We start from the raw sequence: 27,990 nt of genomic DNA on the forward strand, positions 1-27,990 counted from the left end.
GAGGAGAAAGGTGGTGGCCCCCCAGCTGTACAAGTCCAAGGTCTGGAACTCTCTCATAAGAATAGCCATACTGGGTCAGGCCAATGGTCCATCTAGCCCAGTAGCCTGTTTCAAACTGTGGCCAATCCAGGTCACAAGTACCTGGCACAAATCCAATTAATAGCACCATTCCATGCTATCAGAGAGGCTGAATGAATTCTTTGACCCGATTTTTAAAGAAAAAGATATGAGATATGGTTTTCAAGGGTGACAATGCGGAGGAACTGAAAGAAATCTTTGTGAATCTGGACGATGTACTGAGCCAAATCGACAAATTAAAGAGTAGTAAATCACTTGGACTGGATGGTATACACCCCAGGGTACTGAAAGAACTTAAATGTGAAACTGCAGATCTGCTGCTAATGATCTGTAACCTGTCGTTAAATCATCCGTAGTACAAGAAGACTGGAGGGTGGCCAATATAACACCTATTTTTAAAAAGGGATCCAGGGGTGATCCGGGAAATTACAGACCAGTAAGCCTGCTGTCAGTGCCAGGCAGAACAGTGGAAACTATTATAAAGAATAAAATCACTGAACACACAGACAAGGTGAAATTAGGCCTTACCTGCTAATTTTCTTTCCTCTAGATCCTCCAGACCGTTCAAGACGCTTGGGTTATGCACTCCTACCAGCAGAGGGAGACTGAGAACACTAAAACTTCTTATACAAGTAGCCTGTGCAGACCTTCTACTAACCAGTAAAAGAGTAACAAAGCAGAGGAACAAAACACCTCCACCTAAACAAAACCACTGAACCCACACTCAGATCCCCTCCCCTTAAGATGGGGGAATTCAACTGCAGATGGGCACAAACGGTACCGCAAACTGCCCTTAGTAAAACTCCAGGACCCAAATCACAGGAGCTACTAGAAATATCAGCAACGGAAGTCTAAAGAAAATATCATACTGAACTGTCCGATACACTGGGTGGGCTCTTGAACAGTCTGGAGGATGTAGAGGAAATAAAATTAGCAGGTAAGGCCTAATTTCACCTTCCTCAGCAATCCTCCAGACCGTTCAAGACGCTTGGAACGTACCAAAGCAGTAAACACATCTAAGGGTGGGACCTGCGAAGCTCAGAGGACAGGACTGCAGCTCCAAAACTGGCATCCTCCCTTGCCTGTACATCCACTCTGTAATGTTTGACAAAAGAATGCAGGGAGGACCACACCGCCACTCTACAAATGTCCACCAGTGGAACAAAACTACTCTCTGCCCAAGAAGCCACCATCCCCCTAGTGGAATGTGCCTTGAGCCCCACCGGCACCGTACGGCCATTCAATATGTAAGCCGAAAAGATGGCATCCTTCAACCACCGAGCTATAGATGCCTTAGAAGCAGCCGCTCCCTTCTTGGGCCCCCCATGAAGAACAAATAACCTGTCCGAAGACCTGAATTCTTCCGTCCTGCGCAAGTAAACCTTCAACACTCTGTGCACATCCAATTTCGCCAAATGACGCTAAGAAGCATCCCCCGTCCGGTCCCCCCAAGACCGGCAATGAAATCACCTGATTGACATGAAAGGAGGATACCACTGTAGGCAAAAACGAAGGGACATGACGCAGCGAAACCTTTTCCTTAGAAAACCACAGAAACGGAGGCCTACATGAAAGAGCCTGAAGTTCCAAAATCCTGCAAGCCGACGATATAGCTACCAAAAAGACCACCGTCATAGTAAGGTCTTTTATCGAACAAGACTCCAAGGGCTCAAAAGGAGAACCCGCCAAAGAGTCAAGAACGATATTAAGATCCCACTGAGGAACTACCGGCCGCTGAGGACGAAGCAACTTCACCCCCCTCAAAAAACGGACCACATCCGGGGAAGACGCAACCAACCTGCCCTGCACCTTACCCCAAAAACACGCCAAAGCAGCCAGCTGCATCTTCAAAGATGACAATGAAAGGCCCTTCTCAAACCATCCTGCAAGAAATCTAAAATGCACGACACAGAAGCTGTCGAAGGGACACACGCCCGGTCCCCACACCAATCTTCAAATATGCGCCACACACGCACATAGGCCAAAGACGTTGAACGTTTGCAAGACTGCAGCATCGTCTGAATCACCTGAGGGGAAAACCCTTTCCTTCTCAACCGTTCCCTCTCAAGGGCCACACCATAAGAGAGAACCGAGCTGGATCCGGCATGACAATTGGACCCTGACACAACAAAACCGAGCCCCCCAGCCACAAAGGCTTGCCTTCTAACAAGCGCATCAGATCCCTGAACCACAGCCGACGCAACCAATTCGGAGCCATCAACACCACCGGACCCGCATGACATTCTACCCTCTGTAGAATTCGACCTATCAAGGGCCACGGGGGAAACATGTACAGCAACACCCTCTGAGGCCACGGAAGGACCAATGCATCGATCCCTTCCGCTCGCGGATCCCGACGCCAACTGAAATACCGAGGAACCTGAGCATTCTGTGCCGACGCCATGAGATCCACTACTGGCATTCCCCACTTTAGAACTATCTGGTCGAACACCGACCGGTGCAGACCATTCTCCAGGGTCCTACATGTGTCTGCTTAGAAAATCCGCGTTCACGTTGTCCACCCCAGACACGTGCGCCGCCGAAATCTGCACTAGATGCCTTTCCGCCCAACTCATGAGCAGAGCCATCTCGATTGTCAACCGCGGACTCTTTGTACTGCCCTGCCGGTTGACATACGCTACCGCTGTCACGTTGTCGGACATGATTCTTACTGCCTTTCCGACCACACTTGAGCGAAACACCAACAGAGCTAGCCGAATCACCCTCGTCTCCAACCGGTTGATAGACCACTGAGCTTCCTCCGTCGACCACCGCCCCTGCGTGGACTGACCGAGACACTGAGCTCCCCAGCCCAGCAGACTGGCATCCATTACCAGAATCACCCACTGAAGAGGTTCCAACGGCGTGCCCTTTTTCAGATGGGCCGAGCACAGCCACCACTGGAGACTGCGCCGAGGAGCCCCCCTCAATGGCAACCGCAACTTCGAACTGTGTACCTAGGGAGACCACCGGGACAACAGAGCTGCCTGAAGCTGACGCAAATGCGCCCTGGCCCATGGTACTACCTCTATTGTCGCTGCCATGAGGCCTAGAACCCGAAGGTACATTCAAACCGTCGGACTCTGAACGGACATTAACAGCCGGACCTGCTGCTGAAAAGAGGCGATCCGAGAATCCAGCAGAAAAACACAACCCACTGCCGTGTCGAACCGCACTCCCAAGTACTCCAGACTCTGCGACTGGATCAACTGATTTTTGACTACACTCACTACCCATCCGAGCAATTCCAGAAACGAGACCACCTGAGCCGTCACCGCAACACTGTGAGCCCGAGACTTCGCCCGGATCAACCAGTCGTCCAGATACGGATGCACCAGAATTCCCTGCCTCCGCAAAGCCGCTGCTACCACCACCATTATCTTGGAGAAGGTGCGTGGAGCCGTTGCCAGACCAAAAGGCAGGGCACAGAACTGAAAGTGCCTCCCTAAAACAGCAAAACGAAGGAAACGCTGATGGGCCTCTCGGATCGGCATGTGCAGATATGCTTCCGTGAGATCCAGTGACGTGAGAAATTCTCCCTGACGAACAGCCACTATGACCGAGCGCAGAGTCTCCATGCGGAAGGATGGCACCTTGAGCGCCCCATTGACCCTCTTGAGATCTAAAATGGGTCGAAACTGGTCCTCCTTCTTTGGCACCACAAAGTAAATGGAATAACAACCCATTCCCTGCTCGTGCCGAGGAACGGGTACCACAGCTCCCAACTGGATTAAGTGACCCAGAGTCTCTTGAATAGCCTTTAACTTGACTCGAGAGTGACAAGAAGAGGGAAGAAACAGATCCGGCAGCGGGTGCTTGAACTCGAGCGCATAACCGTCGCGAACGACCTCCAGCACCCACTGATCTGAAGTAATTTGGGTCCACCCCTGATAAAACAGACGAAGTCACGCCCTGACCTTCACCAGAGGCTGGACCCGCACACCTTCATAAGGAGGACTTATTACCATTTCCAGCACCTCCGGAGGAGTCCTGACCTCCTCGACAACCCCCTCGAAAGGACTGCGTCCGCTGGAAAAAACGGCTTTTAGAAGGCGATACAAATCTGCCCGGCCTGTACCACCTCGCGTCCTTAAACCGACCTCTAGCCGAACCACCTCGACTAGCCGCCTTAGGCCGTAACTCCGGCAACTGTGAGACCTTGGTATCCCCAAGACCACTCATCAGTTTATCCAAGTCCTCTCCAAACAATATAGAACCTTTGAAAGGTAGAGAACATAACTTTGCTTTAGAGGCCGCATCTGTCACCCAGCCCCTAAGCCAAAGAGCCCTACGAGTCGTCACCGCCAGAGCCATATTCTTAGCCGAAGCCCTTAGCAAATCATAAAGGGTGTCCGCCAAAACCGAAGACCCCATCTCCAATTTGGCCAGGTCCTGAACCAAACCAGTCCTAACGCAGGCTCATCCAAGAGCTTCTCCGCCCAACGGAAACAAGCTCTGGCTACCAAGCCCCCACACACAGAGTCTTGCAAGGCCAAAGCCGACAAATCAAAGCTGCGCTTCAGAAAGGACTCTAGCTTCCTATCCTGAGGATCCAGTAAGGCTGTACTGCCATCCACCGGAATGGCCGTAGCCTTGTAACCGCCTTAACCACCGCATCCACAGTAGGTGGTTTCAGCAGGGCCAAATCTTCCGGAGGCAAGGGATACAGCCGCGCCATAGCCCTAGACACCTTACAAGCAGCCTCCGGCACAGACCATTCCTGAAAAACCATGTCTCTAATGTCTGAATTCATAGGAAAGGAACGGGAGGCTCTCCGAATCCCCTTAACTAAGGGATCTACCTGGGGTCCCTCGGCAGAGGGAGTGGCCGCCGGAGCAAACTTCAAAGTAGAGATCACCTGATCAATGAGCTCTAACAACTCCTCCTTATGAAAAATGTGAACCACTAAAGAATCTTCCCCAGGCTTTAGCCCATCCTGACCCTCAAACTCATCTAAGAGATCCTCCTCTCCTGGGTCACTCCAAACCTCCAACCCAGGCAGAGAAAGTATCTCCATAGGCTCCGAAATATCCACCCGCGGGCGCTTAACTCCCACTGAGCTAGCAGCCTCCGGGGAACAAGCAGCCCGAGAGAAGCCAGCTCTCCAGGCATTTAAACAGAGACCAAACAAACTCAGGAGGGAAACCAGACCCCCCCCCCCCCTCCGACGCTGCTGAAGCCCCAACAACACTTCCCGCAGTCTCCACGACGGACCCCCTCGCTCCCGAGGCGGCAGGTCCATCGCGTGATCCACGGCTAAACTAGGCACGCTTCCCGCCACACACGGGTCCCCCGGCGCCGGTACAGAATGTGCGGCCAAAAGGGACGCACTTCCCACCAAAAACGGCTCCGTCGAGGCCGACACGGGACGTGCAGCCAAAACCGGCCCCGCCTTTGCCGGCCCGGAATGTGCGGTCAAATCGCCGCCCAACACCTCCGCCGACTCAGCTGAAAGCACGGGGGCAAGAGCGCTGACAACGTAGGCTTCCCACAAAATTTACATTGGCCACCTTTCACTTCAAGGGAGATGGAGAGGAAAAAGGGGGGAGGGACCCGGGGCACCCGAGTTTGCACCCCTGAGGCTGAAAGCCAACCAAGCTGAAAACAAATCCTAACAAGCCTCAAAGAATTCCTGTGGCACAGAATAAAAGCAGAATAAAGCCAACAATAAAGAAAAAGCTGAAAGACAACAAAGAGAGACTAATGGGCTACCTGCTGGGAGACTGAGAAAATACAGAGGCTAGGGTCACATGACCAGGGCTCCTATTGGCTCGCTAGAGTCAGAGTTTTTTTCTCAGTCTCCAACCTGCTGGTAGGCGTGCATAACCCATCAGTCCAATCCTGGGCCGGTCCGGAGGGATGCTAAGGAAATACTGGTTAGTACAAGGTCTGCACAGGCTACTTGTATTAAGAAGTTTTAGTGTTCTCAGTCTCCCTCTGCTGGTAGGAATGCATAACCCAAGCGTCTTGAATGGTCTGGAGGATTGCTGAGGAAACATGGTTTAAATGAGACAGAGACAACATGGTTTCAGCCAAGGGAAGTCTTGCATCACCAATTTACTTCATTTCTTTGAATGTGTAAATAAACACATGGATAAAGGTGAGTCAGTTGACGTAGTGTATCTAGATTTTCAGAAAATCTAGTGTATCTAGATGTTCAACAAAGTCCCTCATGAGAGACTCATGAGACTGCTGGAGATGGGAAATACTGAGGAGCTGGACTGGATGCCAAAGAGTGATGTCTCAGCTCAGTTTTCAGTTCTCTATCTCCACTTGCTGGTTGATGGATACAACTATCCCACATGTTCTGGAATAGAGGGAAACTATGTAATGTAAGATTCAAAGCTAGAAAAGGAGAGAGATGAAAAGCAGGGGGAAAAGAAGTAACATGGACGATGAACCTTACCCTATAGTGTGCCAGCTGCAGAGCGATCTGGACAAAGGCATCAGGGCTGGTCCGACACTTCTTGATCAGACCTTTGCCAAAGTCTTTAAAGGGAAAGGTGTGGAAATCGACATCATCTGCCAGCGCCTGCACTTCTTGGAGGGAGCTGTCAATCGCCTCCTGGCACTGCAAGACAAACACAAAGTGAACGGACTTCTTCAGAATGGAGTTTGCCCAGAGGCCACTGAGGATTCTGGAATCTGGCAGGCTCCTGCTCCTTGCTGGACATCCGGGGGGGGGGGGGGGGGGGGGGGACCCTGCATTCCAGAGGCATAGCCAGGTTTTGATGTCAGAGGGAGCAGACTTTTTTGTTAAGTAGGCACCGGTTGGTGTCGGCTAGGTGGCAGTGCCGGTACTGTCACTCAAGTGGGATGGCTGTGGCAATGATTTTACACAGGCAGCTTCTGCTGGGTCCCGCCTATGAGGAAAGTAGGAAGTTACATCAGGAGGCGGGATGCAGCAGAGGTCCCTGAACTGGCCAGAGCAGGCAGCCTGTCTTCTTAACTACAAGTAAAAATATTCAAATTGTGACCACCACCTCAGGAACAGCACAACCACTCTTTCCACTGCTAGACACGTTTTAAGATCAGATGGGCTTTTGTTTGTATGGCGACTCTACAGGATGTGGAAACCACTAGTCCCAAGCATTTTTACTTCAGGTAACAAGGGCCACCAACCCCAGACCCTACTTTCAAATAGGGCCAGAAACTTTGTGAAGTAACACGAAATACTGCAAGGAGATTCTCAAAACCTATACTAAAAACTTACCACACCATAACTGCCCTAACCCACCTATGAAAAGACAGTGATAAATATTATATCGGGCCCTAGAGCACCAATATACCTGCTACTGGGAAACTGACTGCTACAGATTCTTGCACAAACACTACATGCTAGCACAGGGGTGGGCAACCCAGTCGAGTTGTCAGAATTTCCCCAATGAATATGCAAGAATATTCATTGGGGAAATCCTGAAAACCTGACTGGGTTGAGGCTCTTGAGGACCAAGGTTGCCCACCCCTCTGCTAGCAGAATCCTTCACCTCAGAATATAGAAAGCCTCTCATCTGATACAAAATAGGGGACCACAAAAACCATGCAGACAAAACCTGAAATGGAGACCCCCAAGAAAGCCAGACTCTAAAGTAGGGCAGTGCTGGTAAAAGAAAAAAAAAAAGTATTTTCCTCTATACTTTGTAAAATAAAAATAGAAAAAAAAATGTACATTTAACAAAGCAGGCATATTTTAGTCCTTATAAAGTATTACATAAAAATACATATTTTTTTTCTTTTCTACCTTTGTCATTTGGGAAGTTTCTTTTTATAATTAACCCATTAGTGCCCAATGTTCCCGTAAGAAGCCATATGGGAACAGTGGGCACTAATGGGTTAAGCTGGTCTCCCATTTCTTTTCCACTTTCCGTGAGTCAGTTTTCTCCCAAATTCTTTTCCAGGTTGGCCTTTCCATTTCTTCTCTCTCGTTTTCTACCTTTCCTTCTGTCAGGCACTGATCTTTCATTTTGTTTTATTCCTCACAATTTTCTCTCCTCTATGTTTATATCCACCCATTTATTCTACTCTCATTCTCTCTCTCACTATCTAGTCCTTAGTCTGCTTTTCACAGATTTGTCTCATCTACCAACTGGCTTTTCCCATCTCCTTCATTCCCTCCCTTTGCCCCTCTGTCCTTCCTCAGTCTCCTCCCCCCCCCTTACTCATTCATTTTTATAATATACCACTGCATTCCACAAAGCAAAAGGAGCAAATTCCCACAAACCGTCTTTCTCTTTTGATCTAGGCACAAGAAAAAAAAGATTTTAAATGCTCCCAGGTTTCAACCTAATTCATGTTTAATGTGGGATATACATGTCATAAATAAATAAAATAAACATCAATGTTGAGCACCTAATTATCGTATAAGATGTCTGTTTTAGTGGCCCTTTACCAGGAGAAATAAAATCTTACATGAATATAACATGTGCTAGGGTGTCCGTATACTCTACCTATGAAAAGTTATTCCATTATTACACTTCCACTGTGTACATCCGTATGCTGCATAAGCTGACATGTTTGAAAATATAAGTGAGATTAAATAAAAATGCTACCAACAATACATTGGACACATCTCTCTCGCTTTCCACCCCTCATGATCACTCACTGACAGGTCCACGGAGGCATGGAAAAAAGAACTGAACGCTTAGCTTAGTTTCCTTGCCCTGTCCCTCACTTACTGGTTCACCCCGCTGCCTGCCCAGTGCCTTGGATGAGAACAAAATGAAGCTGTGCGCGGGGTCATCATAGCTCCATGTGTGCCACCTGCTGCCAGTTTCCCTCCTCCTCCGCCCTCCCATGATGTAACTTCCTGTTTCAAAGAAGAGGGAAAATGGCAGTGGAGCACATAAGAGCTATGATGACCCCACACACGGCTTCATTTTGTTCTCAATCAAGGCGCCAGGCAGGCAGCGAGGCAAACCAGTGAGTGAGGGACAGGGTAGGGAAGGTAAGTTTGTAGTTCCTTGAGGGGCTGGGATAGCCTAAGCTATGGTGCATAGGTGCCATTTTTTTTTCTTTTTAGTCTTCAATCCAAACCTACTTGTATGGTCCTGAAATATCAATTACATAAATGGGTGAATGAAACCTTCTCTCCATTTGCTCTGCAAAGACTACACATGCTCACCTCTGCAGTTATCTCCCACTGCATCCTCTGTGGTGCTGGCAGCATGGGGTCTGCCTCGCCTTTGCAGTGCCCATCTACATTATAACCCAACTGGAAACAGTCCGTTGCAAGCACAGACTAAATAGTGGAAGAAAAACAAACAGAATAAGCAGGCAGTTTGCTGAGAGCTGCAGCCAACTAGCCATGATAAAGCGCAGCTCTGGGTTGACTCTCTCTTCCCTACTGACCTCCCACAGGTGTCCAACGATAGGTGCGTCAGCCCACGAGTGCTCTGCATTCAGACCAATTTTCCCGTTCTTGAATATAATGAATGTAAATGATTTATCGAACCACCTATAAAAAAAACCAGGTGAAAGAGTTTGAAGACTGTAAGACTATACACGTGGGAAAATGTGGACATGGCCTCTATCCATATACTATCTGTGAGCAGAGCCTGAATCCCAGAGAGTCACATATGGCTTATGCAAATCACCACTACTTGGCTCACCTCAGTGCATAACCCCTAAACGGAACCATGACCAGATCTCAAACAAGGCCCACATATCTGAAAGACAAGCACATTAATACTTACTGCTACACAGACACAGGGATCTGCTGGGTATTGGTTATTGCTGGAGACAGATTTTTTTTCAGGCTCAACTGCAATTAGCTTTCCAGGATATCCAAAATTAAAAATACATGAAATACGCTGGTGTGATCTAAAGATCCAGGCAATGCAAATTCCTCTCATGCGCATTCATTGAGTATATCCTGAAAGAACTGCAGTAGCATCAGGTCCGGGACAGAGTAGAAAGAGCTTAACTCCACACTGACCTCTTACTAACCTGTCATAACACTTCCCATGCAGCAAGGACTTGGCATAAGCATCCAGAGAATTCACCGGATCCTCATAGCGTAGCCCCTGCTCGCTGTCATCAAGGGTGACAAAGAAAGCAGCTTTCTCCACCAGCTCCAGGCACTGTCCATTCTTCCCGTTCCGGAAATAAGCTTTTCGTGCTTTAGCCCAGAAAGTCCTGTAAGACAATTATCTTCAGGGAATACTCTACTCATCTGCAGGTCCTACGCCCCCTTCCAAAATGTGGACAGCCTGCGTGCAGTGCAAAGTGTACTATTAAAAAGACAGGTCCTTAGGACAGCCCATAAAGAGATCTTCCAATTATAAGCTGTTAATTCTGTTCTGGGGGGTTCCCCTCTCTCTGCTCTCACCTGTTCCCTGCAGTCAGGGCTGCCAGCTTCATTTCACCTGGAAGCGCAGGGGACTCATCATCCAAAATGCGCTGGAACTGCAACTCGAGCTCCTTGGGCTTCAGCAGTCGCCCACCATGGTAAACCCAGACGCGGAAAAAGCGCCCTTTGTGGTACACCACGATGTGCTTGCTGTCCTGGTAGTGCTGAATGGAATCTGTACAAGAGAAAGAGGAGCACAAGAACATGTGTCTGTCGTTCTAAGAGCACTGGAGCTCATGCCATACTGACTGTTTACTAAAGCGGAATTCAAACAACCCAAGAACTAGATTACTGCAAACATAAGCTCTCAACAGGCAGAACCTCAGCTCAACCTAGTATCCCTCTTGGTTTGAAGGCCTAAAACTTTGATAATAAATGCAAGCAATGATGTCTTGCAGATACAGCAAGGGTGACAGTTAATGGCATATCCTTGCTCCTAAGAGAATAGGAAACAATTATTTTCTGGTGCACTACAGGTAGACGCTTTCTTCCTCTCCCATTAGAAACAAATGCACTAGAAGCAACCCCCAGCATCCAGATTCCCACCCAAAGCACAAGACACTCCACAAACAAGAAAGATTCACAGACACATGCACATTAGTGAAAACACATCATGTCAGAATTACAAAGTGAGCAACTGAATGAGCGGGCAAGCCAGCAAGCCAAACTTCACCCCCAACCATCAGCACCCAAAGACACTTAATACAAACACAGAAGGCTGAGATTAAAAGAAAGCCACGTCACCTACCCCCCCCACCCCCCCCCCCCCCCCCGTGCACAGGCCTCTGCTACTACTCCCCTGACCCCAAGTAAGGTTGTGACAAGTCATCCTGCCCCGCTGTGTGTATTCCCTGGAAATGTTCCTTTCTGTATCTCTCAGCCCCTCTCTCCATAAGGATGTTGGCAGGGGTTTTGTCCTTGCACTGTCCCAGCCTCCCTGTGTGTATTCCCTAGAAATTTTCTCTCTCAGCCCCCCTCCCCGAAAGATGTTACAGAGGTCCCATCCTAATCCCATATATATTCCTTGAAGAATTCCCTTTATCTCTTTTTTATTTTTTTTTTTTTGGGGGGGGGGGGGGAGGTTTAAGGATACTGCAGGTGTCCTATCCTACACTGTCTCAGGTCCCCCCCTTCCCTCATGTATAAGCACTGAATATTTCCCCGTCTCTAAGATCACGGTATGAGTGCCAGTTATGCAAATTGCAACTCAGGCTCCCTCCTTCTTCTGTTTCATGAGGCCAAGCGCAGGTTCTCCTCTCATGCCTGTATTTTAGAAAGGCTAAAGCCTGAGCCACTGCTAAATGGCTTCTGCATCGCCCTCCTGTATCTGGATGGGGAAATGTCCTACCTGTGTCCAAGCCTGGGATGCGAATTGTGTTAAACATGCGCTCGTACTGAGCGGAGCACATGGGTAAGGTGCCCTGGATCATCAGCTGTGAGAAGAAAGGGGCAGAGGGAAGCGGAGGGCACAAAAAGAGAAGAAGAAAAAGCCAGAGGGAATGAAAAGCGACAGAGAAAAAAATAAAAAGACAGGAGGAAAGGGAGGAAGAGAGATCATGATCAAAAGCCTTGGAGAGATCAGATCACATCCGTAGCTACTCCGCTTTTATACACAACACACACAAGACCCTTCACCATTCTTATGAGTCCATCTCCCCGGCCTTTTCCTTTAGGTTTGCACACAAGCTATACAGTTTCTTCCACCTTTATCTAGGGAAAAATCCCTCCATAAATGCTTTGATATTCTGGAGTACGTGAATGGGGATGAGAAGCAATAATTGGCTACCTGAAAGTATCCAATCACAAACTTTCCGCTGAAGGTGGCCTGTGATTAGCATCCAGTACTAGCTGAACAAAGTCAGTCTACCAGGAAAACGCCTCACAGCAAGTGAGCAAACCTTTAAAGAGGATGAGAAGGAAGAAGGAAAGGTGGATTCTGTTAAGCCCGCTCACCATTACAGTTCATTTCTGGCTCACCCAGGAACTCACCTGTCTCTTCTCCAGGTATACGTGTGGTGTTAAAGGTTCGCTCCCACTGGGATGAACAGAGCGGGATAATGGATCCGGGGACCCTGCTCTGTGCTCACAAAGAAGGAAAGGACGGAGGGGATGAGGCATGCGGGCGAGCACCAGCCAGGGGTGCCACAGGGTCAGATAGGTTCCATAGAAGGGAGATAATAACAGAATGCAAGATCAGTCCCCCAGCCCTCTGCATCTCTTCTTGACCCCCCAACCAGACACAAAAATCAAGACGCTACCCTTTCTTCTGCAGGGCTTTTCCACTGTGCCTGAGGTCCTGCAGAAATGACAAACAGGCTGGTGGCACCATAGGGGCTAACTCGAGCTTTTGGGGACATGTGCCCATATCATCAGATGAATGATCTCAATGCACAGATGACTACTCCACTGTGTCTCACGCAGGTTCTTGCAGGATCTTACATGACTGGTGATAACAGAACTATATATTCTGAAGACTAACTGCTTCAGACTGAAAACTGATTTAATTCACATTTCTGTCCAGGTATCAACCTTAATCTGTATGGCACACTATTGCCACAGTATGGTAAAATTATGTATCATACCTGATAATTATCTTTCCATTAATCATAGCTGATCAATCCATAGACTGGTGGGTTGTGTCCATCTACCAGCAGGTGGAGATAGAGAGCAATCCTATGTGGTCATGTGCTGCCGGAAACTCCTCAGTATGTCGATATCAAAGCTCCATCCGCAGCACTCAGCACTTAGAGAATTACACCCACAAAGGGACACTCTGCCCAGCTCACCACCGCCGAAACGGGGGAGGGGAATCCGTCCAGCTCATCCCCTAGGAGCGGGGGAGGGACACCACACCCGCCGATGCGGGGAGATCTGGCTTATCCTGCAACCGCGGGAGGAGCTGACTGACCTTAACACCGCCGAAGCGAGAGGGGTACAAAGCTGCCCTACAGCCGCACAAAGCGGGAGGGAGCGCCGGCAGAATTTAGGTCTCAATCCAGCCCAGTAAAACGGAGGGGAGAGAAATGCAGCAGCTCACTGTAACACAAAATCGTCTCCTGAAGAATCCAATTGAAAAAACGAACACGAAGTCCTCCTGAACAGGAACTGAAGACTAAACTTGAACCTGAAATGCAACCACAATATAACAGCACAGATATCTGGGAGGCTATGGATTGATCAGCTATGATTAATGGAAAGAAAATTATCAGGTATGATACATAATTTTACCTTCCATATCATCATGCTGATCAATCCATAGACTGGTGTGATGTACCGAAGCAGTACTCACCCAGGGTGGGACATAGAAATCCCTGACCGCAACACTGAAGCTCCAAACCGGGCCTCCGCCCGAGCAGCCACAATCAAGCAGTAATGACTGGAGAAGGTATGAGGCGATGCCCAAGTTGCCGCCTTACAAATCTCTTCCAAGGAGACGGACCCGGCCTCTGCCATCGAGGCCGCCTGTGCTCTAGTGGAGTGAGCCTTCAGTCGGATAGGCGGCACCTTCCCCGCGGCCACATAAGCCGTTGCAATGGCTTCCTTGACCCATCGTGCCACTGTAGGCTTGGCAGCCTGCAGACCCTTACGAGGACCTGCGAACAGCACAAACAGATGATCCGACTTCCGGAAATCATTGGTCACTTCCAAGTATCTGATGATGACTCGTCTCACATCTAGATATTTGAGAGCAGAGTACTCCTCTGGGTAGTCCTCCCTACGAAAGGACGGTAGACAGAGCTGCTGATTCACATGGAAGCGAGAAACAATCTTGGGCAGGAAGGAAGGCACTGTGCGAATAGACACTCCTGCCTCAGTGAACTGCAGAAAGGGCTCTCGACATGATAGCGCCTGGAGCTCAGAAACTCTTCTGGCTGAAGTGATAACCACCAAAAAGACTGCTTTCAACGTCAGGTCTTTCAGAGATGCCCTCGACAAGGGTTCAAAAGGCAGCTTCTGCAAGGCTCTTAGCACCAGATTGAGATTCCACGCAGGTACCACTGAGTGCAGAGGACGGCGCAGGTGATTAACTCCCTTGAGAAAGCGCACCACATCTGGCTGCGAGGCCAGGGAAGCACCCTTCAGGCGACCCCTGAAGCAAGCCAGAGCCGCTACCTGGACTTTAAGGGAACTGAGCAACAGGCCTTTCTCCAGACCTTCTTGCAGGAACGCCAACACTGAAGAAATTGGAGCAGTGAAGGGAGAAAGAGAGCCTGCCTCACACCACGATGCAAAGGTACGCTCTCAGCATAGTGGCGATGGCCTTGTCTGAGAAGCCCTTCTTCCTCAGACGCTGCCGCTCAATAGCCAGGCCGTAAGACCAAAGGGGGAGGGATCCTCCATCACCACAGGACCCTGATGCAACAGGCCCGGCTCCGCTGGCAGCCGCAGAGGGCCGTCCACTGAGAGCCCGATCAAGTCCGCATACCAGGGACGTCTGGGCCAGTCCGGACCCACCAGGATTATCCGGCCCGGATGCTTTGCCACCCGGTCTAGCACCCTGCCCAACATGGGCCAGGGCGGGAACACATAGAGAAGCTCCTGTGTCAGCCACTGTTGGAGAAGAGCATCTACTCCCAGAGATCGAGGGTCCCGTCCTCTGCTGAAAAAGCGCGGCACTTGGCAATTGGCCGATGACGCCATCAGATCTAGGCTCGGCTGGCCCCAGCGCTTCGTGATGTTCAAGAACGCCTGAGCAGATAGCTGCCACTCTCCGGGATCCAAGGTATGGCGACTGAGAAAGTCCGCCTTGAGATTCATGACTCCCGCAATGTGGGCCGCCGACAGCTGTTCCAGGTTCGCTTCCGCCCACTGGCATAGATTCATGGCCTCCTTGGCTAGAGGGGCGCTCTTGGTACCTCCCTGGCGATTGACTATGAGGCTCATTTTCAAAGCACTTAGCCTCCCAAAGTTCCATAGAAACCTATGGAACTTAGCCTCCCAAAGTGCTTTGAAAATATGCCTCATAGGCCACAGCCGTGGCATTGTCCGACAGGACCTGTACTGGCTTCAACGCCAGTACCGGGAGAGACTCCAAAAGCGCCAACCGAATGGCTCTGAGTTCCAGGAGGTTGATAGACCACTTTGCCTCTGCAGGAGACCAGAGCCCCTGCGCTGTCCTTCCCAAGCAGTGGGCTCCCCAGCCCGTCAAAGAGGCGTCCGTCGTGACGACAACCCACTCCGGGGTCCAAAGAGGCATTCCTGCGGGCAGCTTGTCTGGCCTCAGCCACCAGCTCAGCGCCTTGCGCACCGCTGGATCCAAGGGAAGGCGCACAGCATAATCCTCCGACACTGGAGTCCATCGCTGCAGCAGGGAGTGCTGTAGAGGTCTCATATGGGCCCTGGCCCAGGGCACTACTTCCATCGTGGCCGTCATAGAGCCCAACAGCTGCACATAGTCCCAAGCCCGAAGAGGAGAGGCTACTAGGAACTGGTCCACCTGAGCCTGAAGCTTGACAATCCGATTGTCTGGCAGGAACACTCTGCCCACTTGGGTATCGAAACGAACTCCCAGATACTCCAGGGACTGAGTCAGGCGCAGCTGGCTTTTCTCCCAGTTGATGATCCCCCCAGGGAGCTCAAAAGAGCAATCACCCGGTCTGAAGCTCTGCCGCACTCTGCATAAGAGGGGGCTCGGATCAACCAGTCGTCCAGATAAGGATGGACTTGTACTCCTTCCTTGCGTAGGAAGGCCGCGATGACCACCATTACTTTGGAGAAGGTCCGCGGAGCAGTAGCCAACCCGAACGGGAGGGCTCTGAACTGGAAGTGTCGGCCCAGGACTGCAAAACGCAGAACGCGTTGATGAGGAGGCCAGATGGGAATATGCAAGTAAGTTTCCTTGATGTCCAAGGATGCCAAGAACTCCCCTGCCGCTATAACAGAGCGGAGAGTCTCCATTCGGAAGTGCCGAACTTTCAAGGCCTGATTGACCCCTTTGAGGTCGAGGATAGGCCGCACAGAACCTCCTTTCTTTGGTACCACAAAGTAAATGGAGTAACGTCCCTTGCCAAGCTGATCTTCTGGCACCGGAACGACCGCACCCAGGCGGATCAGATTGTCCAAAGTCTGCTGCACTGACACAGCTTTGACTGGAGACTTGCAGGGAGAGTGCACAAACCCGTCTCTTAAGGGTCGGCAGAACTCTAGCTTGTAGCCATCTCTGATGACTTCCAGCACCCAAGCGTCTGAAGTTACCCTGGTCCACTCGCCCAGAAACAAGGACAGACGTCCTCCAATCTGCTCTGAGCCATGGACCAGGGCCCCGTCATTGGGTACGAGACCCTGGGAGAGGCCCGGAGGATGCACCTCCGGGACGGCGGTCTCTGCGAAAGGAATGCTGCTTGGGGGAGAAGTTCCTTTTGAAGGAAGAGGGGGCAGAGGAGCCCGACTTGCCCGGGCGATACCGACGGGCTTCCTGAAACCGTCCTTTGGAGGAACCGGGGCGGGCACCACTGGCCCAAGCCCTGACCTCCGGTAACCTCTTGCCCTTAGACGTGCCGAGATCGGTCACAATCTTGTCCAGCTCGACCCCAAAGAGCAACTTGCCTTTAAAAGGCAACTTAACCAGGCGAGACTTAGAGGCGTGGTCAGCAGACCAATGCTTCAGCCAAAGCCAGCGCCGTGCAGAGACTGTCTGAGCCATACCTTTAGCCGAGGCTCTCAAGACATCATACAGCAAGTCTGCCAAGTAGGCCAAGCCCGATTCCAGGGCCGGCCAATCAGCCCTCAAGGAAGGATCCGAGGGGGAAGCCCGCTGCACAATCGTCAGGCACGCCCTGGCCACATAGGAGCCGCAAACTGAAACCTGCAAACTTAAAGCAGCCGCCTCAAAGGACAACTTTAAGGCCGTCTCCAATCTTCTGTCTTGTGCGTCCTTTAGGGCCGTGCCACCTTCCACCAGCAACGCCGTTTTCTTAGTCACCGCAGTGATTAAAGAATCCACGGTAGGCCAAACAAAGGCCTCCTGTTCACCTTCAGGGAGAGGATAGAGGCGGGACATAGCCCTAGCCACTTTAAGGCTCGCTTCTGGGAAATCCCATTGAGCCGAAATCAAGGTGTGCATGGCTTCATGCACATGGAAGGTTCTAGGCGGGTGCTTCGTCCCCAGCATAATGGCAGAGCCAGCAGAGGCTGAGGGACAGACGTCCTCCGGAGAGGAAATCTTCAAAATGCTCATGGCCTGCACTAACAGGTTGGGCAAATCCTCTGAGCGAAAAATCCGCGCTGCAGAGGGATCATCCGCTCCATCCGAGCGGGAATCCGTCTCCTCCAAGGAATCCCCAAAGGACCGTTGGGAGAACTCAGATACGCTGCCCTCATCTACATCAGAGGAGACCAAGTGTTCTAGGGCCTGGAAATCCACCCGAGAGCGTTTGCTTCCGGAGGCCTCAACCCCTTTATCAGACAGGGGAGCAGGGGCAGCGTTTTGCATAAGAAAAGCCTGATGCAGCAGCAAAATGAACTCAGGGGAGAAACCCCCCAAACTGTGCACTTCTGCAGCCTGGGCCACAGCCCTAGACGCACCCTCAACCGGCGCTCGCAAGAGTGGGAGAGAAACATGCTGTGCATCCAAAATGGCGTCCGGCGTGAAACTCCGAGGAGCCGTGCGGGAAGAACAGCGCTTAACTTTTGCCGCTTTCTTGCCGTCGCCCGAATCAAGGGCGACCATAGCATTAACGTCTCCCATCTCGAGGGCGGCCCAAGAAGAAGCCGTCCGAGCAGAGTGGCCAGCCAAAATGGAGGGGGCGAGCAGCGGGGGATGGGCGCTTATGGCGGGAAAAACCGCCGCACCGGAGGAAGAACCGGGACACTGACCGACTCCAAACTGAAGCCCAAAAAAGGCGATTCAGGCTTTGAAACCCCCGCATCCCCGCTAGACGAACCCACGCGGTCCGGGGAGCAATTCTTCGCGCCCTCGCCCTCCGACGCCATAAGCCACGTGGAGACCGATCGGGGAACCCCCTGCCCGCTACAAAAGGTAAAAATTACCTGCTTCTTGCTCCGAGCTGTAACAAACTGGTGTCCCAGTGAGCAGCTGCAATAAACGCAGATATAAACGTTGAAATAAACGCCCTTAAAGGACGTTCAAAATTTATTATTTTTTTTTTTAATGGAGCCAGCAGGAGGGGGGAGAAAAGGAGGGACCTGGCACCACCAGGTTTGCACTTGCTCAAGAAGAGCCCTCAACCCCAGGTACTCAACAACAAAACCTAAGAATTAGGCTTGGAGACCTAGCCAGAGCTGCTGCTGTGTGTGACCACCACCTGCTGAGATAGAGAACATACTGAGGAGTTTCCGACAGCACATGACCACATATAGGGAGGCAAAAGGATTGCTCTCTATCTCCACCTGCTGGTAGATGGACACAACCCACCAGTCTATGGATTGATCAGCATGATGATATGGAAACCTGAAATATATTTTGCAAACATCAGAACATTCAGAGCTGCACCCCTTAAGTCCGTAAACCTGTGCCTGTTAGGATGTCTCCAGGCTCTCTAGAGAACGAAAACCCAAGGTTTGGTTAATCAAGTCTGCCCCTTGCCAGCCACTTACAAGTTAGAGCCAGCGACACTTACCGGCTTCAGCTCCTCACGGCTCAGCCTGCGACGGTACAACAGGATGGCGTGCACGGTGTTACCAGCCCGTGCAGCCTGGATGGGAGTCGGAGTGACATATAGAAAATCCTAGTAAGTGAAAGAGGTGCTTAGTGCAGAGAAAGAAAAGGCATAAACTGAATCCAGATTCAGCTCAGGAAGAGAATATTCCTCCTAGGCACGAAATTCCACATCCCTCTTTGGTCTTTAACGTCAAAAAAAAAAAAGAAGGAAAGGGGATGGTATGGAATTTGGTATATCACCTTTCTGTGGTTACAATCTAAGCAGTTTACATAGTATATACAGGTACTTAAATTTGAACCTGGGGCAATGGAGGGTTAAGTGACTTGCCCAGAGTCACAAGGAGCTGCAGCAGGAATTGAACCTGCTTCCCCTGGTTCTCAGGCTGCTGCACTAACCATTAGGCTGATCCTCCTGCTAGTGTGTTACAGAAAGAAACTTAAAACTAAGCGTGAGTCACACTCGCCTATCAATATTTAAAACAAAAACAAAGCATGCGAGCATGAAGTCACTTCCTAATGGGAACTGGTAAGTAGTAAGATCCAGCCCAGGAGGAGATTAACTTTATGGAAAATATTATGGTAGACAGAAAGTCATCACAGAGTAGTAAAGAAAATGTCACTTTTCTCCTTGGACAAGCAAGTTCAGCCACACAGCCAAGCAGAGGCCACAGCTCTGGTTTTCAAGAAACCCTCAAACAACATTCATTAGGTATAAACATATGAGTGATGGCTTAGTTTGCAGGCCAGCGTATGGGCCTTGAGGAGAAGGGCAGTGCACTGCTGTCTTCTAGCAGCAGGGATGTTATATGCTGTCTCTGTTAAAGGTATCAATATCTTGCACATACAATATTGATATGTATGCAGCAGCACTCACCATGGCGTAATAGTTGCTGTTTACCATGAGGGGGCTCCGCCCTCGCAGGTAGATATACTCCTCCCACCAGTCGCTCACCTGGGAAAGACAGACCGGGGAGGGGGACAGGCTCCATTATTGACAGTAGCAAAGACACCACAAAACAAACAGAGCACACAGTGCAGGATGCACAGAAAGAGAGAGATCGCAACAAGAGGGTTACCAGGTAACGGGAGATAAGAAACCATAGCCAATGTTTCCTTACGTAGTTAGATGCCCAAAGGGACTTAAGTTTTAGATACCACTGGAGCCGTGGGGCCAGGTTCACTTCAAAGTCCTTTGCCAAGCCAGTCATCCTTTTGAATTCTTGGTCATTCATCAGGGGTCTGACAGATTCCAAGTACTAGAAAACAAGGGGATGCATCTCAGATGTCATCTAGCTAGAGCACAGTGCTTTCCTACCAACAGACACACCATCAGTGCCCAAAATGGTTACACGCTCATGTGAGATGCCACTGTGCAACATTGAACTATGCATGGGACTGCAAAAAACCTCACCCTGGTCATCGTGTCTTTGATGTGTGGAACTGGAAGGCGAGGAAGGGAAGCTTGGTAACTGTACAGCATGGGCTTTCGACCAGAGAAAATCTTCACCAAAGTCTGGCGGTACAAATACAAACATTAACAAATCAGGAATCCAATCCTATGAAGAAAACCAGCCCACCTACCCCCTCCCCCCCCCCCCCCCCCCCCCCCCCGAGACAATCAAAGAGCTAAATGAGAGCACTATCACCAGCCCAGTAAGGAGAAAGCATGTACCAGCCAGAACTTGGTGGTAGCAGACATCTTTCCATGCTGCTCATACATCCAGCCGTGGTAGGAAAGCAGCTGCTTCAGAATGTACCTCATGGTCATAATGAGAGCCAGCCAGAGGACTGTGGAGAAGAGCAGAGCGCTAATAATGTTCTGGCCCTGATGAGACAGGTATGCGCTGCGGAGGAAAGGAGCGAGAATGAGTTTTACACCGAGGAGGGACAGAGAAGCGTGGTGAGACGGTTATGCGCTACAGCGGAGAGATGAGAGAATGAGTGGTACACAAAGGAGGACATTTAGGCACAGGCAAGTGGAGGTACCTGACCGGCAGATGCTCTTTAATCTTCCCAATCATACCCAAGGAGGGGTCCACCCGCGTATACATTGCTGCTATGATGGTGATGACAACAAACAGCCAGCTGGAGGGACTGGCAGGATACACTCCCGTGATGACGCTGTTCTGTGTACAAGATAAGCACAGCACAGTAAAGGAAGGGAAAAATTATGTATAATCATACCTGATAATTTTCTTTCCATTAATCATAGCTGATCAATCCATAGACTGGTGGGTTGTGTCCATCTACCAGCAGGTGGAGATAGAGAGCAAACTTTTGCCTCCCTATATGTGGTCATGTGCTGCCGGAAACTCCTCAGTATGTCGATATCAAAGCTCCATCCGCAGGACTCAGCACATAAGAGAATTACACCCACGAAGGGACACTCTGCCCAGCTCACCACCGCCGAAACGGGGGAGGGGAATTAACCCAGCTCATCCCCACACAAGTGGGGGAGGGGAATCCGTCCAGCTCATCCCCGCGGAGCGGGGGAGGGACACCACACCCGCCGATGCGGGGGGATCTGGCTTATCCTGCAACCGCAACCGCGGGAGGAGCTGACTGACCCTAACACCGCCGAAGCGGGAGGGGTACAAAGCTGCCCTACAGCCGCACGAAGCGGGAGGGAGTGCCGGCAGAATTTATGTCTCAATCCAGCCCCGTAAAACGGGGGGGAGAGGAATGCAGCAGCTCACTGTAACACAAACTCGTCTCAACTCTTGAAGAATCCAAGTGAAAAAACTTGAACACGAAGTCTTTCTGAAGTAACTGAAGACTAAACTTGAACCTGAAATGCAACCAGAATAAAAACAGTACAGATATCTGGGAGGGGCTATGGATTGATCAGCTATGATTAATGGAAAGAAAATTATCAGGTATGATTATACATAATTTTACCTTCCATATCATCAAGCTGATCAATCCATAGACTGGTGGGATGTACCGAAGCAGTACTCACCCAGGGCGGGACATTGAAATCCCTGACCTCAACACTGAAGCTCCAAACCGGGCCTCCGCCCGTGCAGCCACCGTCAAACGGTAATGCTTGGAGAATGCATGAGCTGAAGCCCAAGTTGCCGCCTTGCATATCTCTTCCAAGGAGACGGATCCGGCCTCTGCCATCGAGGCCGCCTGAGCTCTTGTGGAGTGAGCCTTCCGTTGGATAGGCGGCACCTTCCCCGCGGCCACATAAGCCGCTGCCATGGCGTCCTTGACCCATCTTGCCACTGTAGGCTTAGCAGCCTGCAGACCCTTACGAGGACCTGCAAACAGGACAAACAGATGATCCGATTTCCGGAAATCATTGGTCACTTCCAAGTATCTGATGATGACTCATCTCACATCCAGATATTTAAGAGCAGAGTACTCCTCTGGGTAGTCCTCCCTACGAAAGGAAGGGAGACAGAGCTGCTGATTCACATGGAAGCGAGAAACAATCTTGGGCAGGAAGGAAGGAACTGTGCGAATAGTCACTCCTGCCTCAGTGAACTGCAGAAAAGGCTCTCGACAAGAGAGCGCCTGGAGCTCGGAAACTCTTCTGGCTGAAGTGATAGCCACCAAAAAGACTGCTTTCAACGTCAGGTCTTTCAGAGATGCCCTTGCCAAGGGTTCAAAAGGCGGCTTCTGCAATGCTCTTAGCACCAGGTTGAGAATCCACGCAGGCACCACTGAGTGCAGAGGAGGGCGCAGGTGATTAACTCCCTTGAGAAAGCGCACCACATCTGGCTGCGAAACCAGGGAAGCACCCTTCAGGCGGCCCCTGAAGCAAGCCAGAGCCGCTATCTGGACTTAAAGGGAACTGAGCGACAGGCCTTTCTCCAGACCTTCTTGCAGGAACGCCAACACTGAAGAATTGGAGCAGTGAAGGGAGAAAGTGAGCCGTAGAAGTAGAGCGCTTCCTCGCTCTCAACATAGTGGCGATAACCTTGTCTGAGAAGCCCTTCTTCCTCAGACGCTGCCGCTCAATAGCCAGGCCGCAAGACCAAAGGGAGAGGGATCCTCCATCACCACGGGACCCTGATGTAACAGGCCCTGCTCCACTGACAGCCGCAGAGGATCGTCGACTGAGAGCCTGATCAAGTCCGCATACCAGGGACGTCTGGGCCAATCCGGACCCACCAGGATTACCCTGCCGGGATGCTTTGCCACCCGGTCTAGCACCCTGCCCAACATGGGCCAGGGCGGGAACACATAGAGGAGCTCTTGTGTCGGCCACCGTTGGAGAAGAGCATCTACTCCCAGGGATCGAGGGTCCCGTCCTCTGCTGAAAAAGCGCGGCACTTGGCAATTGGCCGATGACGCCATCAGATCTAGGCTCGGCTGGCCCCAGCGCTTCGTGATGTCCAAGAACGCCTGAGCAGATAGTTGCCACTCTCCGGGCTCCAAGGTATGGCGACTGAGAAAGTCCGCCTTGACATTCATGACTCCGGCAATGTGGGCCGCTGAAAGCTGCTCCAGGTTCGCTTTCGCCCACTGGCAAAGACTCATAGCCTCCTTGGCTAGAGGGGCGCTCTTGGTACCTCCCTGGCGGTTGATATAGGCCACAGCCGTGGCATTGTCCGACAGGACCCGTACAGGCTTCAACACCAGTACCGGGATGAACTCCAATAACACCAACCGAATGGCTCTGAGTTCCAGGAGGTTGATAGACCACTTGCCTCTGCAGGAGACCAGAGCCCCTGCGCTGTCCTTCCCAAGCAGTGGGCTCCCCAGCCCATCAAAGAGGCGTCTGTCGTGACGACAATCCACTCCGGGGTCACCAGAGGCATTCCTGCAGACAACTTGTCTGTCTGCGTCCACCAGCTCAGCGCCTTGCGCACTGCTGGGTCCAAGGGAAGGCGCACAGCATAATCCTCCAACATCGGAGTCCAGCGCAGCAGCAGAGATAGCTGTAGTGGTCTCATATGAGCCCTGGCCCAGGGCACTACTTCCATCGTGGCCGTCATAGAGCCCAACAGCTGCACGTAGTCCCAAGCCCGAATAGGAGAGGCTACTAGGAACTAGTCCACCTGAGCCTGAAGCTTGACCAACTGATTGTCTGGCAGGAACACTCTGCCCACTTGGGTGTCGAATCGAACTCCCTAGATACTCCAGGGACTGAGTCGGGCGCAGCTGGCTCTTCTTCCAGTTGATGATCCATCCCAGGGAGCTCAAAAGAGCAACTACCCGGTCCATAGCTTTGCCGCACTCTGCATAAGAGGGGGCTCGGATCAACCAGTCGTCCAGATAAGGATGGACTTGCACTCCTTCCTTTAGCAGGAAGGCCGCTATGACCCCCATTACTTTGGAAAGGGTCCGCGGAGCAGTAGCCAACCCGAAAGGGAGGGCTCTGAACTGGAAGTGTCGTCTCAGGACTGTAAAACGCAGAAAGCGTTGGAGAGGAGGCCAGATGGGAATATGCAGGTACGCTTCCTTGAAGTCCAAGGAAGCCAAGAACTCTCCTGCCTTCACTGCCGCTATAACAGAGCGGAGAGTCTCCATGCGAAAGTGCCGCACTTTCAAGGCCCGATTGACCCCTTTGAGGTCGAGGATAGGCCGGACAGAACCTCCTTTCTTTGGTACCACAAAGTAAATGGAGTAACGTCCCTTGCCAATCTGATTTTTTGGCACCGGAACGACCGCACCCAGGCGGATCAGGTTGTCCAAGGTCTGCTGCACTGCCACAGCTTCGACCGGAGACTTGCAGGGAGAGAGTACAAACCCGTCTCTTAAGGGTCGGCAGAACTCTAGCTTGTAGCCGTCTCTGATGACTTCCAGCACCCAAGCGTGTGAAGTTACTGTGGTCCGCTCACCCAGAAACGAGGACAGCCATCCTCCAATCTGCACTGGGGCGTGGACCAAGGCCCCGTCACTGGGTACGAGACCCTGGGGGAGGACCGGAGGGAGCACCTCCGGGACGGCGGTCTCTGCGAAAGGAATGCTGCTTGGGGGAGAAATTCCTCTTGAAGGAAGAGGGGGCAGAGGAGCCCAGCCTGGCCGGGCGGTACCGACGGGCTTCCTGCAACCGTCCTCTGGAGGGACCGGGACGGGTACTAGCCCGAGCCCTGACCTCTGGTAACTTCTTGCCCTTAGACGTGCCGAGATCGGTCACGATTTTGTCCAGCTCGACCCCAACGAGCAGCTTGCCTTTAAAAGGCAATCTAGCCAGGCGGGATTTAGGGGCGTGGTCAGCAGACCAATGTTTCAGCCCAAAGCCACCGCCGCGCAGAGACTGTCTGAGCCATGCCTTTAGCTGAGGCTCTCAAGACATCATACAGCAAGTCTGCCAAATAGGCTAGGCCCGATCCCAGGGCCGGCCAATCAACCCTCAAGGAATGATCCGAGGGGAAGCCCGCTGCACCATAGTCAGGCACGCCCTGGCCACATAGGAACCGCAAACCGAGGCCTGCAAACTTAAAGCAGTTGCCTCAAAGGACGACCTTAAGGCCGCCTCCAATCTTCTGTCTTGGGCGTCCATTAGGGCCGTGCCACCTTCCACCGGCAAAGCCGTTTTCTTAGTCACCGCAGTGATTAAAGAATCCACAGTAGGCCACAGATAGGCCTCACGTTCACTTTCAGATAAAGGATAGAGGCGGGACATAGCCCTAGCCACTTTAAGGCTCGCTTCCGGGACATCCCATTGAGCCGAAATTAAGGGGTGCATGGTTCATGCACGTGGAAGGTTCTAGGCGGGCGCTTCGTCCCCAGCATAATGGCAGAGCCAACAGGGGCTGAGGGAGAGACGTCCTCCGGAGAGGAAATCATCAAAATGCCCATGGCCTGCACTAACAGGTTGGGCAAATCCTCTGGGCTAAAAAGCCGCGCTGCAGAGGGGTCATCCGCTCCATCCGAGCGGGGATCCGTCTCCTCCAAGGAATCCGCAAAGGACCGTTGGGAGACCTCAGAAACGCTGCCCTCATCTACATCGGAGGAGACAAAGTCCTCCAAGGCCTGGAAATCAACCCGAGGACGTTTACCTCTGGGAACCTCAACCTCTTTATCAGAAGAGGGAGCAGGGGCAGCGTTTTGCATGAGGAAAGCCTGATGCAGCAGCAAAACAAACTCGGGGGAGAAACCCCCCATACTGTGCACTTCCGCAGCCTGGGCAACAGCCCTAGACGCACCCTCAACCGACGCTCGCAAGAGCGGGGGAGAGACATGCTGCGCATCCAAAATGGCGTCCGGCGCGACACTCCGCGAAGGAGCCGCGCGGGAAGAACGGCACTTAACTGTAGCCGCTTTTGTGCCGTCGCCCAAATTAAGGGCGTTCATGGCACTAATGTCTCCAACCTCAAGGGCGGCCCACGAAGAAGCCGTCCGAGCCGCGTGGCCGGCCAAGATGGCGGAGGCGAGGAGCGGGGGATGGGCATTTATGGCGGGAAAAACCGCCACGCCGGAGGAAGGACCGGGACATTCATCGGTCACGAAACTGTCACCCAACAAGGGCGAATCAGGCTGCAAGACCCCCGCATCCCCTCTAGAAGCGCTCAAGCGATCCGGGGAGCGCCCTTTGCGCCCTCGCCCTCCAACGCCATATGCCACGAGGAGAAGAATCGGGGAACCCCCTGCCCGCTATAAAAAGGTAAAATTACCTGCTTGCCGCTCCGAGCTGTAACGAACTGGTGTCCCAGTGAGTAGCTGCAATGAACGTTTAAATAAACGTCGAAATAAACGCCTTTAAGGACGTTTAAAATTTTTTTTTTTTTTTTTTTTTTAAACGGAGCCAGCGGGAGGGGGGAGAAAAGGAGGGACCTGGCACCACCAGGTTTGCACTTGCTCAAAAGAGCCCTCAACCCCAGGCCTCAACAAAACCTAAGGATTAGGCTTGGAGGCCTAGCCAGAGCTGCTGCTGTGTGTGACCACCACCTGCTGAGATAGAGAACATACTGAGGAGTTTCCGGCAGCACATGACCACATATAGGGAGGCAAAAGTTTGCTCTCTATCTCCACCTGCTGGTAGATGGACACAACCCACCAGTCTATGGATTGATCAGCTTGATGATATGGAACAGACATTTCTCCAGGAGCTGATGAATTTACATTATCATCCTCCTCCTCATCAGCTCCGCAATGGTCTGTGGTATAAAATAAAGAGCATGAGAGCACAAGGATGTCCTGGAGAATAGGACTCAGCCAACAGTGCTGGATAGCAGTGTGGGAAAGCAGAAATGGCCCAACCAGTTTACAGCACAGCACTGGAGAACAGGGCACAGCGAAGTGTGCTGGATAGCAGAGAGGGAAGCAGTGGGAAAGCAGAAATGGCCCTCCCAGTTCAGGGCACAGCGAATGTTTCCGAATTCTATTCTTTCTGGTTCTTTAGATACTGTATCCTGCAGTTTATTTCTTTTGTAAACCACTTCAGGACTTTTTTTTTTTTTTAAGGGTAGAAGTGGTATATAAAACTAATGAATAGAACAGAATGGCGAAGAGTGCTGGATAGCAGTGTGTGAAGCACTGGGAAAGCAGAAGCGGCCTTCCCAGTTCAGGGCACAACGAAGAGTGCTGGATAGCAGCGTGGGAAGCGGTGGGAAAGCAGAAATGGCCCTCCCAGTTCAAGGCACAGCAAGACAAAAGCCCTGTACAGAAGAAACTCACCTTAAACCTGGCAAACTTCTTCTTCCAGGAGCGCAGCCCAGATAAATAGACTTGTTTGAGGGCCTCATGGCTGAGCTGGAGGTCAATGCCTTCGGGGGTGACAGTGAACTGAAATGCCACAGCCTGGTGGGCTTCTGCCATCTTGGCACAGGCTTAAACTTGAGATGTTACAGTACACCTGAAAAAGAAATGAACAGAAGATAGGACTTTGAAGTGGGTGGATGTGCCATGCTGAGATTAGCAGATTTAGAGATTTTCATAAATTAATTTCCACATTTCCTCTTGGACTGAAGTTGAGGAAAGATCATTCAGAGCCTTTGCAACTGCTCCACTGGCAGTGACAAACAAATTAATGTGTTTTCTTTCCTGC

The 27,990-nt window shown here is 51.3% G+C and overlaps 1 protein-coding gene across 7 annotated transcripts in view; it reads right to left on the minus strand.

Moving 5' to 3' along the window:
* CPT1C (carnitine palmitoyltransferase 1C) overlaps positions 1-27,990 on the minus strand; it is a 68,911-nt gene that overhangs the window by 10,817 nt on the left and 30,104 nt on the right. For 5 of the 7 annotated variants that reach the window (XM_030197976.1, XM_030197972.1, XM_030197977.1 and 2 more), the window contains exons 2-14: positions 27,621-27,798; positions 21,033-21,172; positions 20,719-20,890; positions 20,458-20,559; positions 20,165-20,302; positions 19,921-19,998; positions 19,006-19,113; positions 12,416-12,503; positions 10,406-10,601; positions 10,024-10,212; positions 9,427-9,532; positions 9,200-9,316; positions 6,485-6,649 (exon numbers count right to left, since the gene is read on the minus strand). In XM_030197976.1, coding sequence (XP_030053836.1) covers positions 6,485-6,649; positions 9,200-9,316; positions 9,427-9,532; positions 10,024-10,212; positions 10,406-10,601; positions 12,416-12,503; positions 19,006-19,113; positions 19,921-19,998; positions 20,165-20,302; positions 20,458-20,559; positions 20,719-20,890; positions 21,033-21,172; positions 27,621-27,761 — 1,740 coding nt within the window. In that variant the 5' untranslated portion in view covers positions 27,762-27,798. Of the gene's footprint in view, positions 1-6,484; positions 6,650-9,199; positions 9,317-9,426; positions 9,533-10,023; positions 10,213-10,405; positions 10,602-11,774; positions 11,860-12,415; positions 12,504-19,005; positions 19,114-19,920; positions 19,999-20,164; positions 20,303-20,457; positions 20,560-20,718; positions 20,891-21,032; positions 21,173-27,620; positions 27,805-27,990 lie in introns of all 7 variants that reach the window. The other 2 variants (XM_030197979.1, XM_030197974.1) reach the window with 2 other exon arrangements.

This window comes from Microcaecilia unicolor, chromosome 3, assembly GCF_901765095.1.
Source record: "Microcaecilia unicolor chromosome 3, aMicUni1.1, whole genome shotgun sequence".
Taxonomy (NCBI): Eukaryota; Metazoa; Chordata; class Amphibia; order Gymnophiona; family Siphonopidae; genus Microcaecilia; species Microcaecilia unicolor.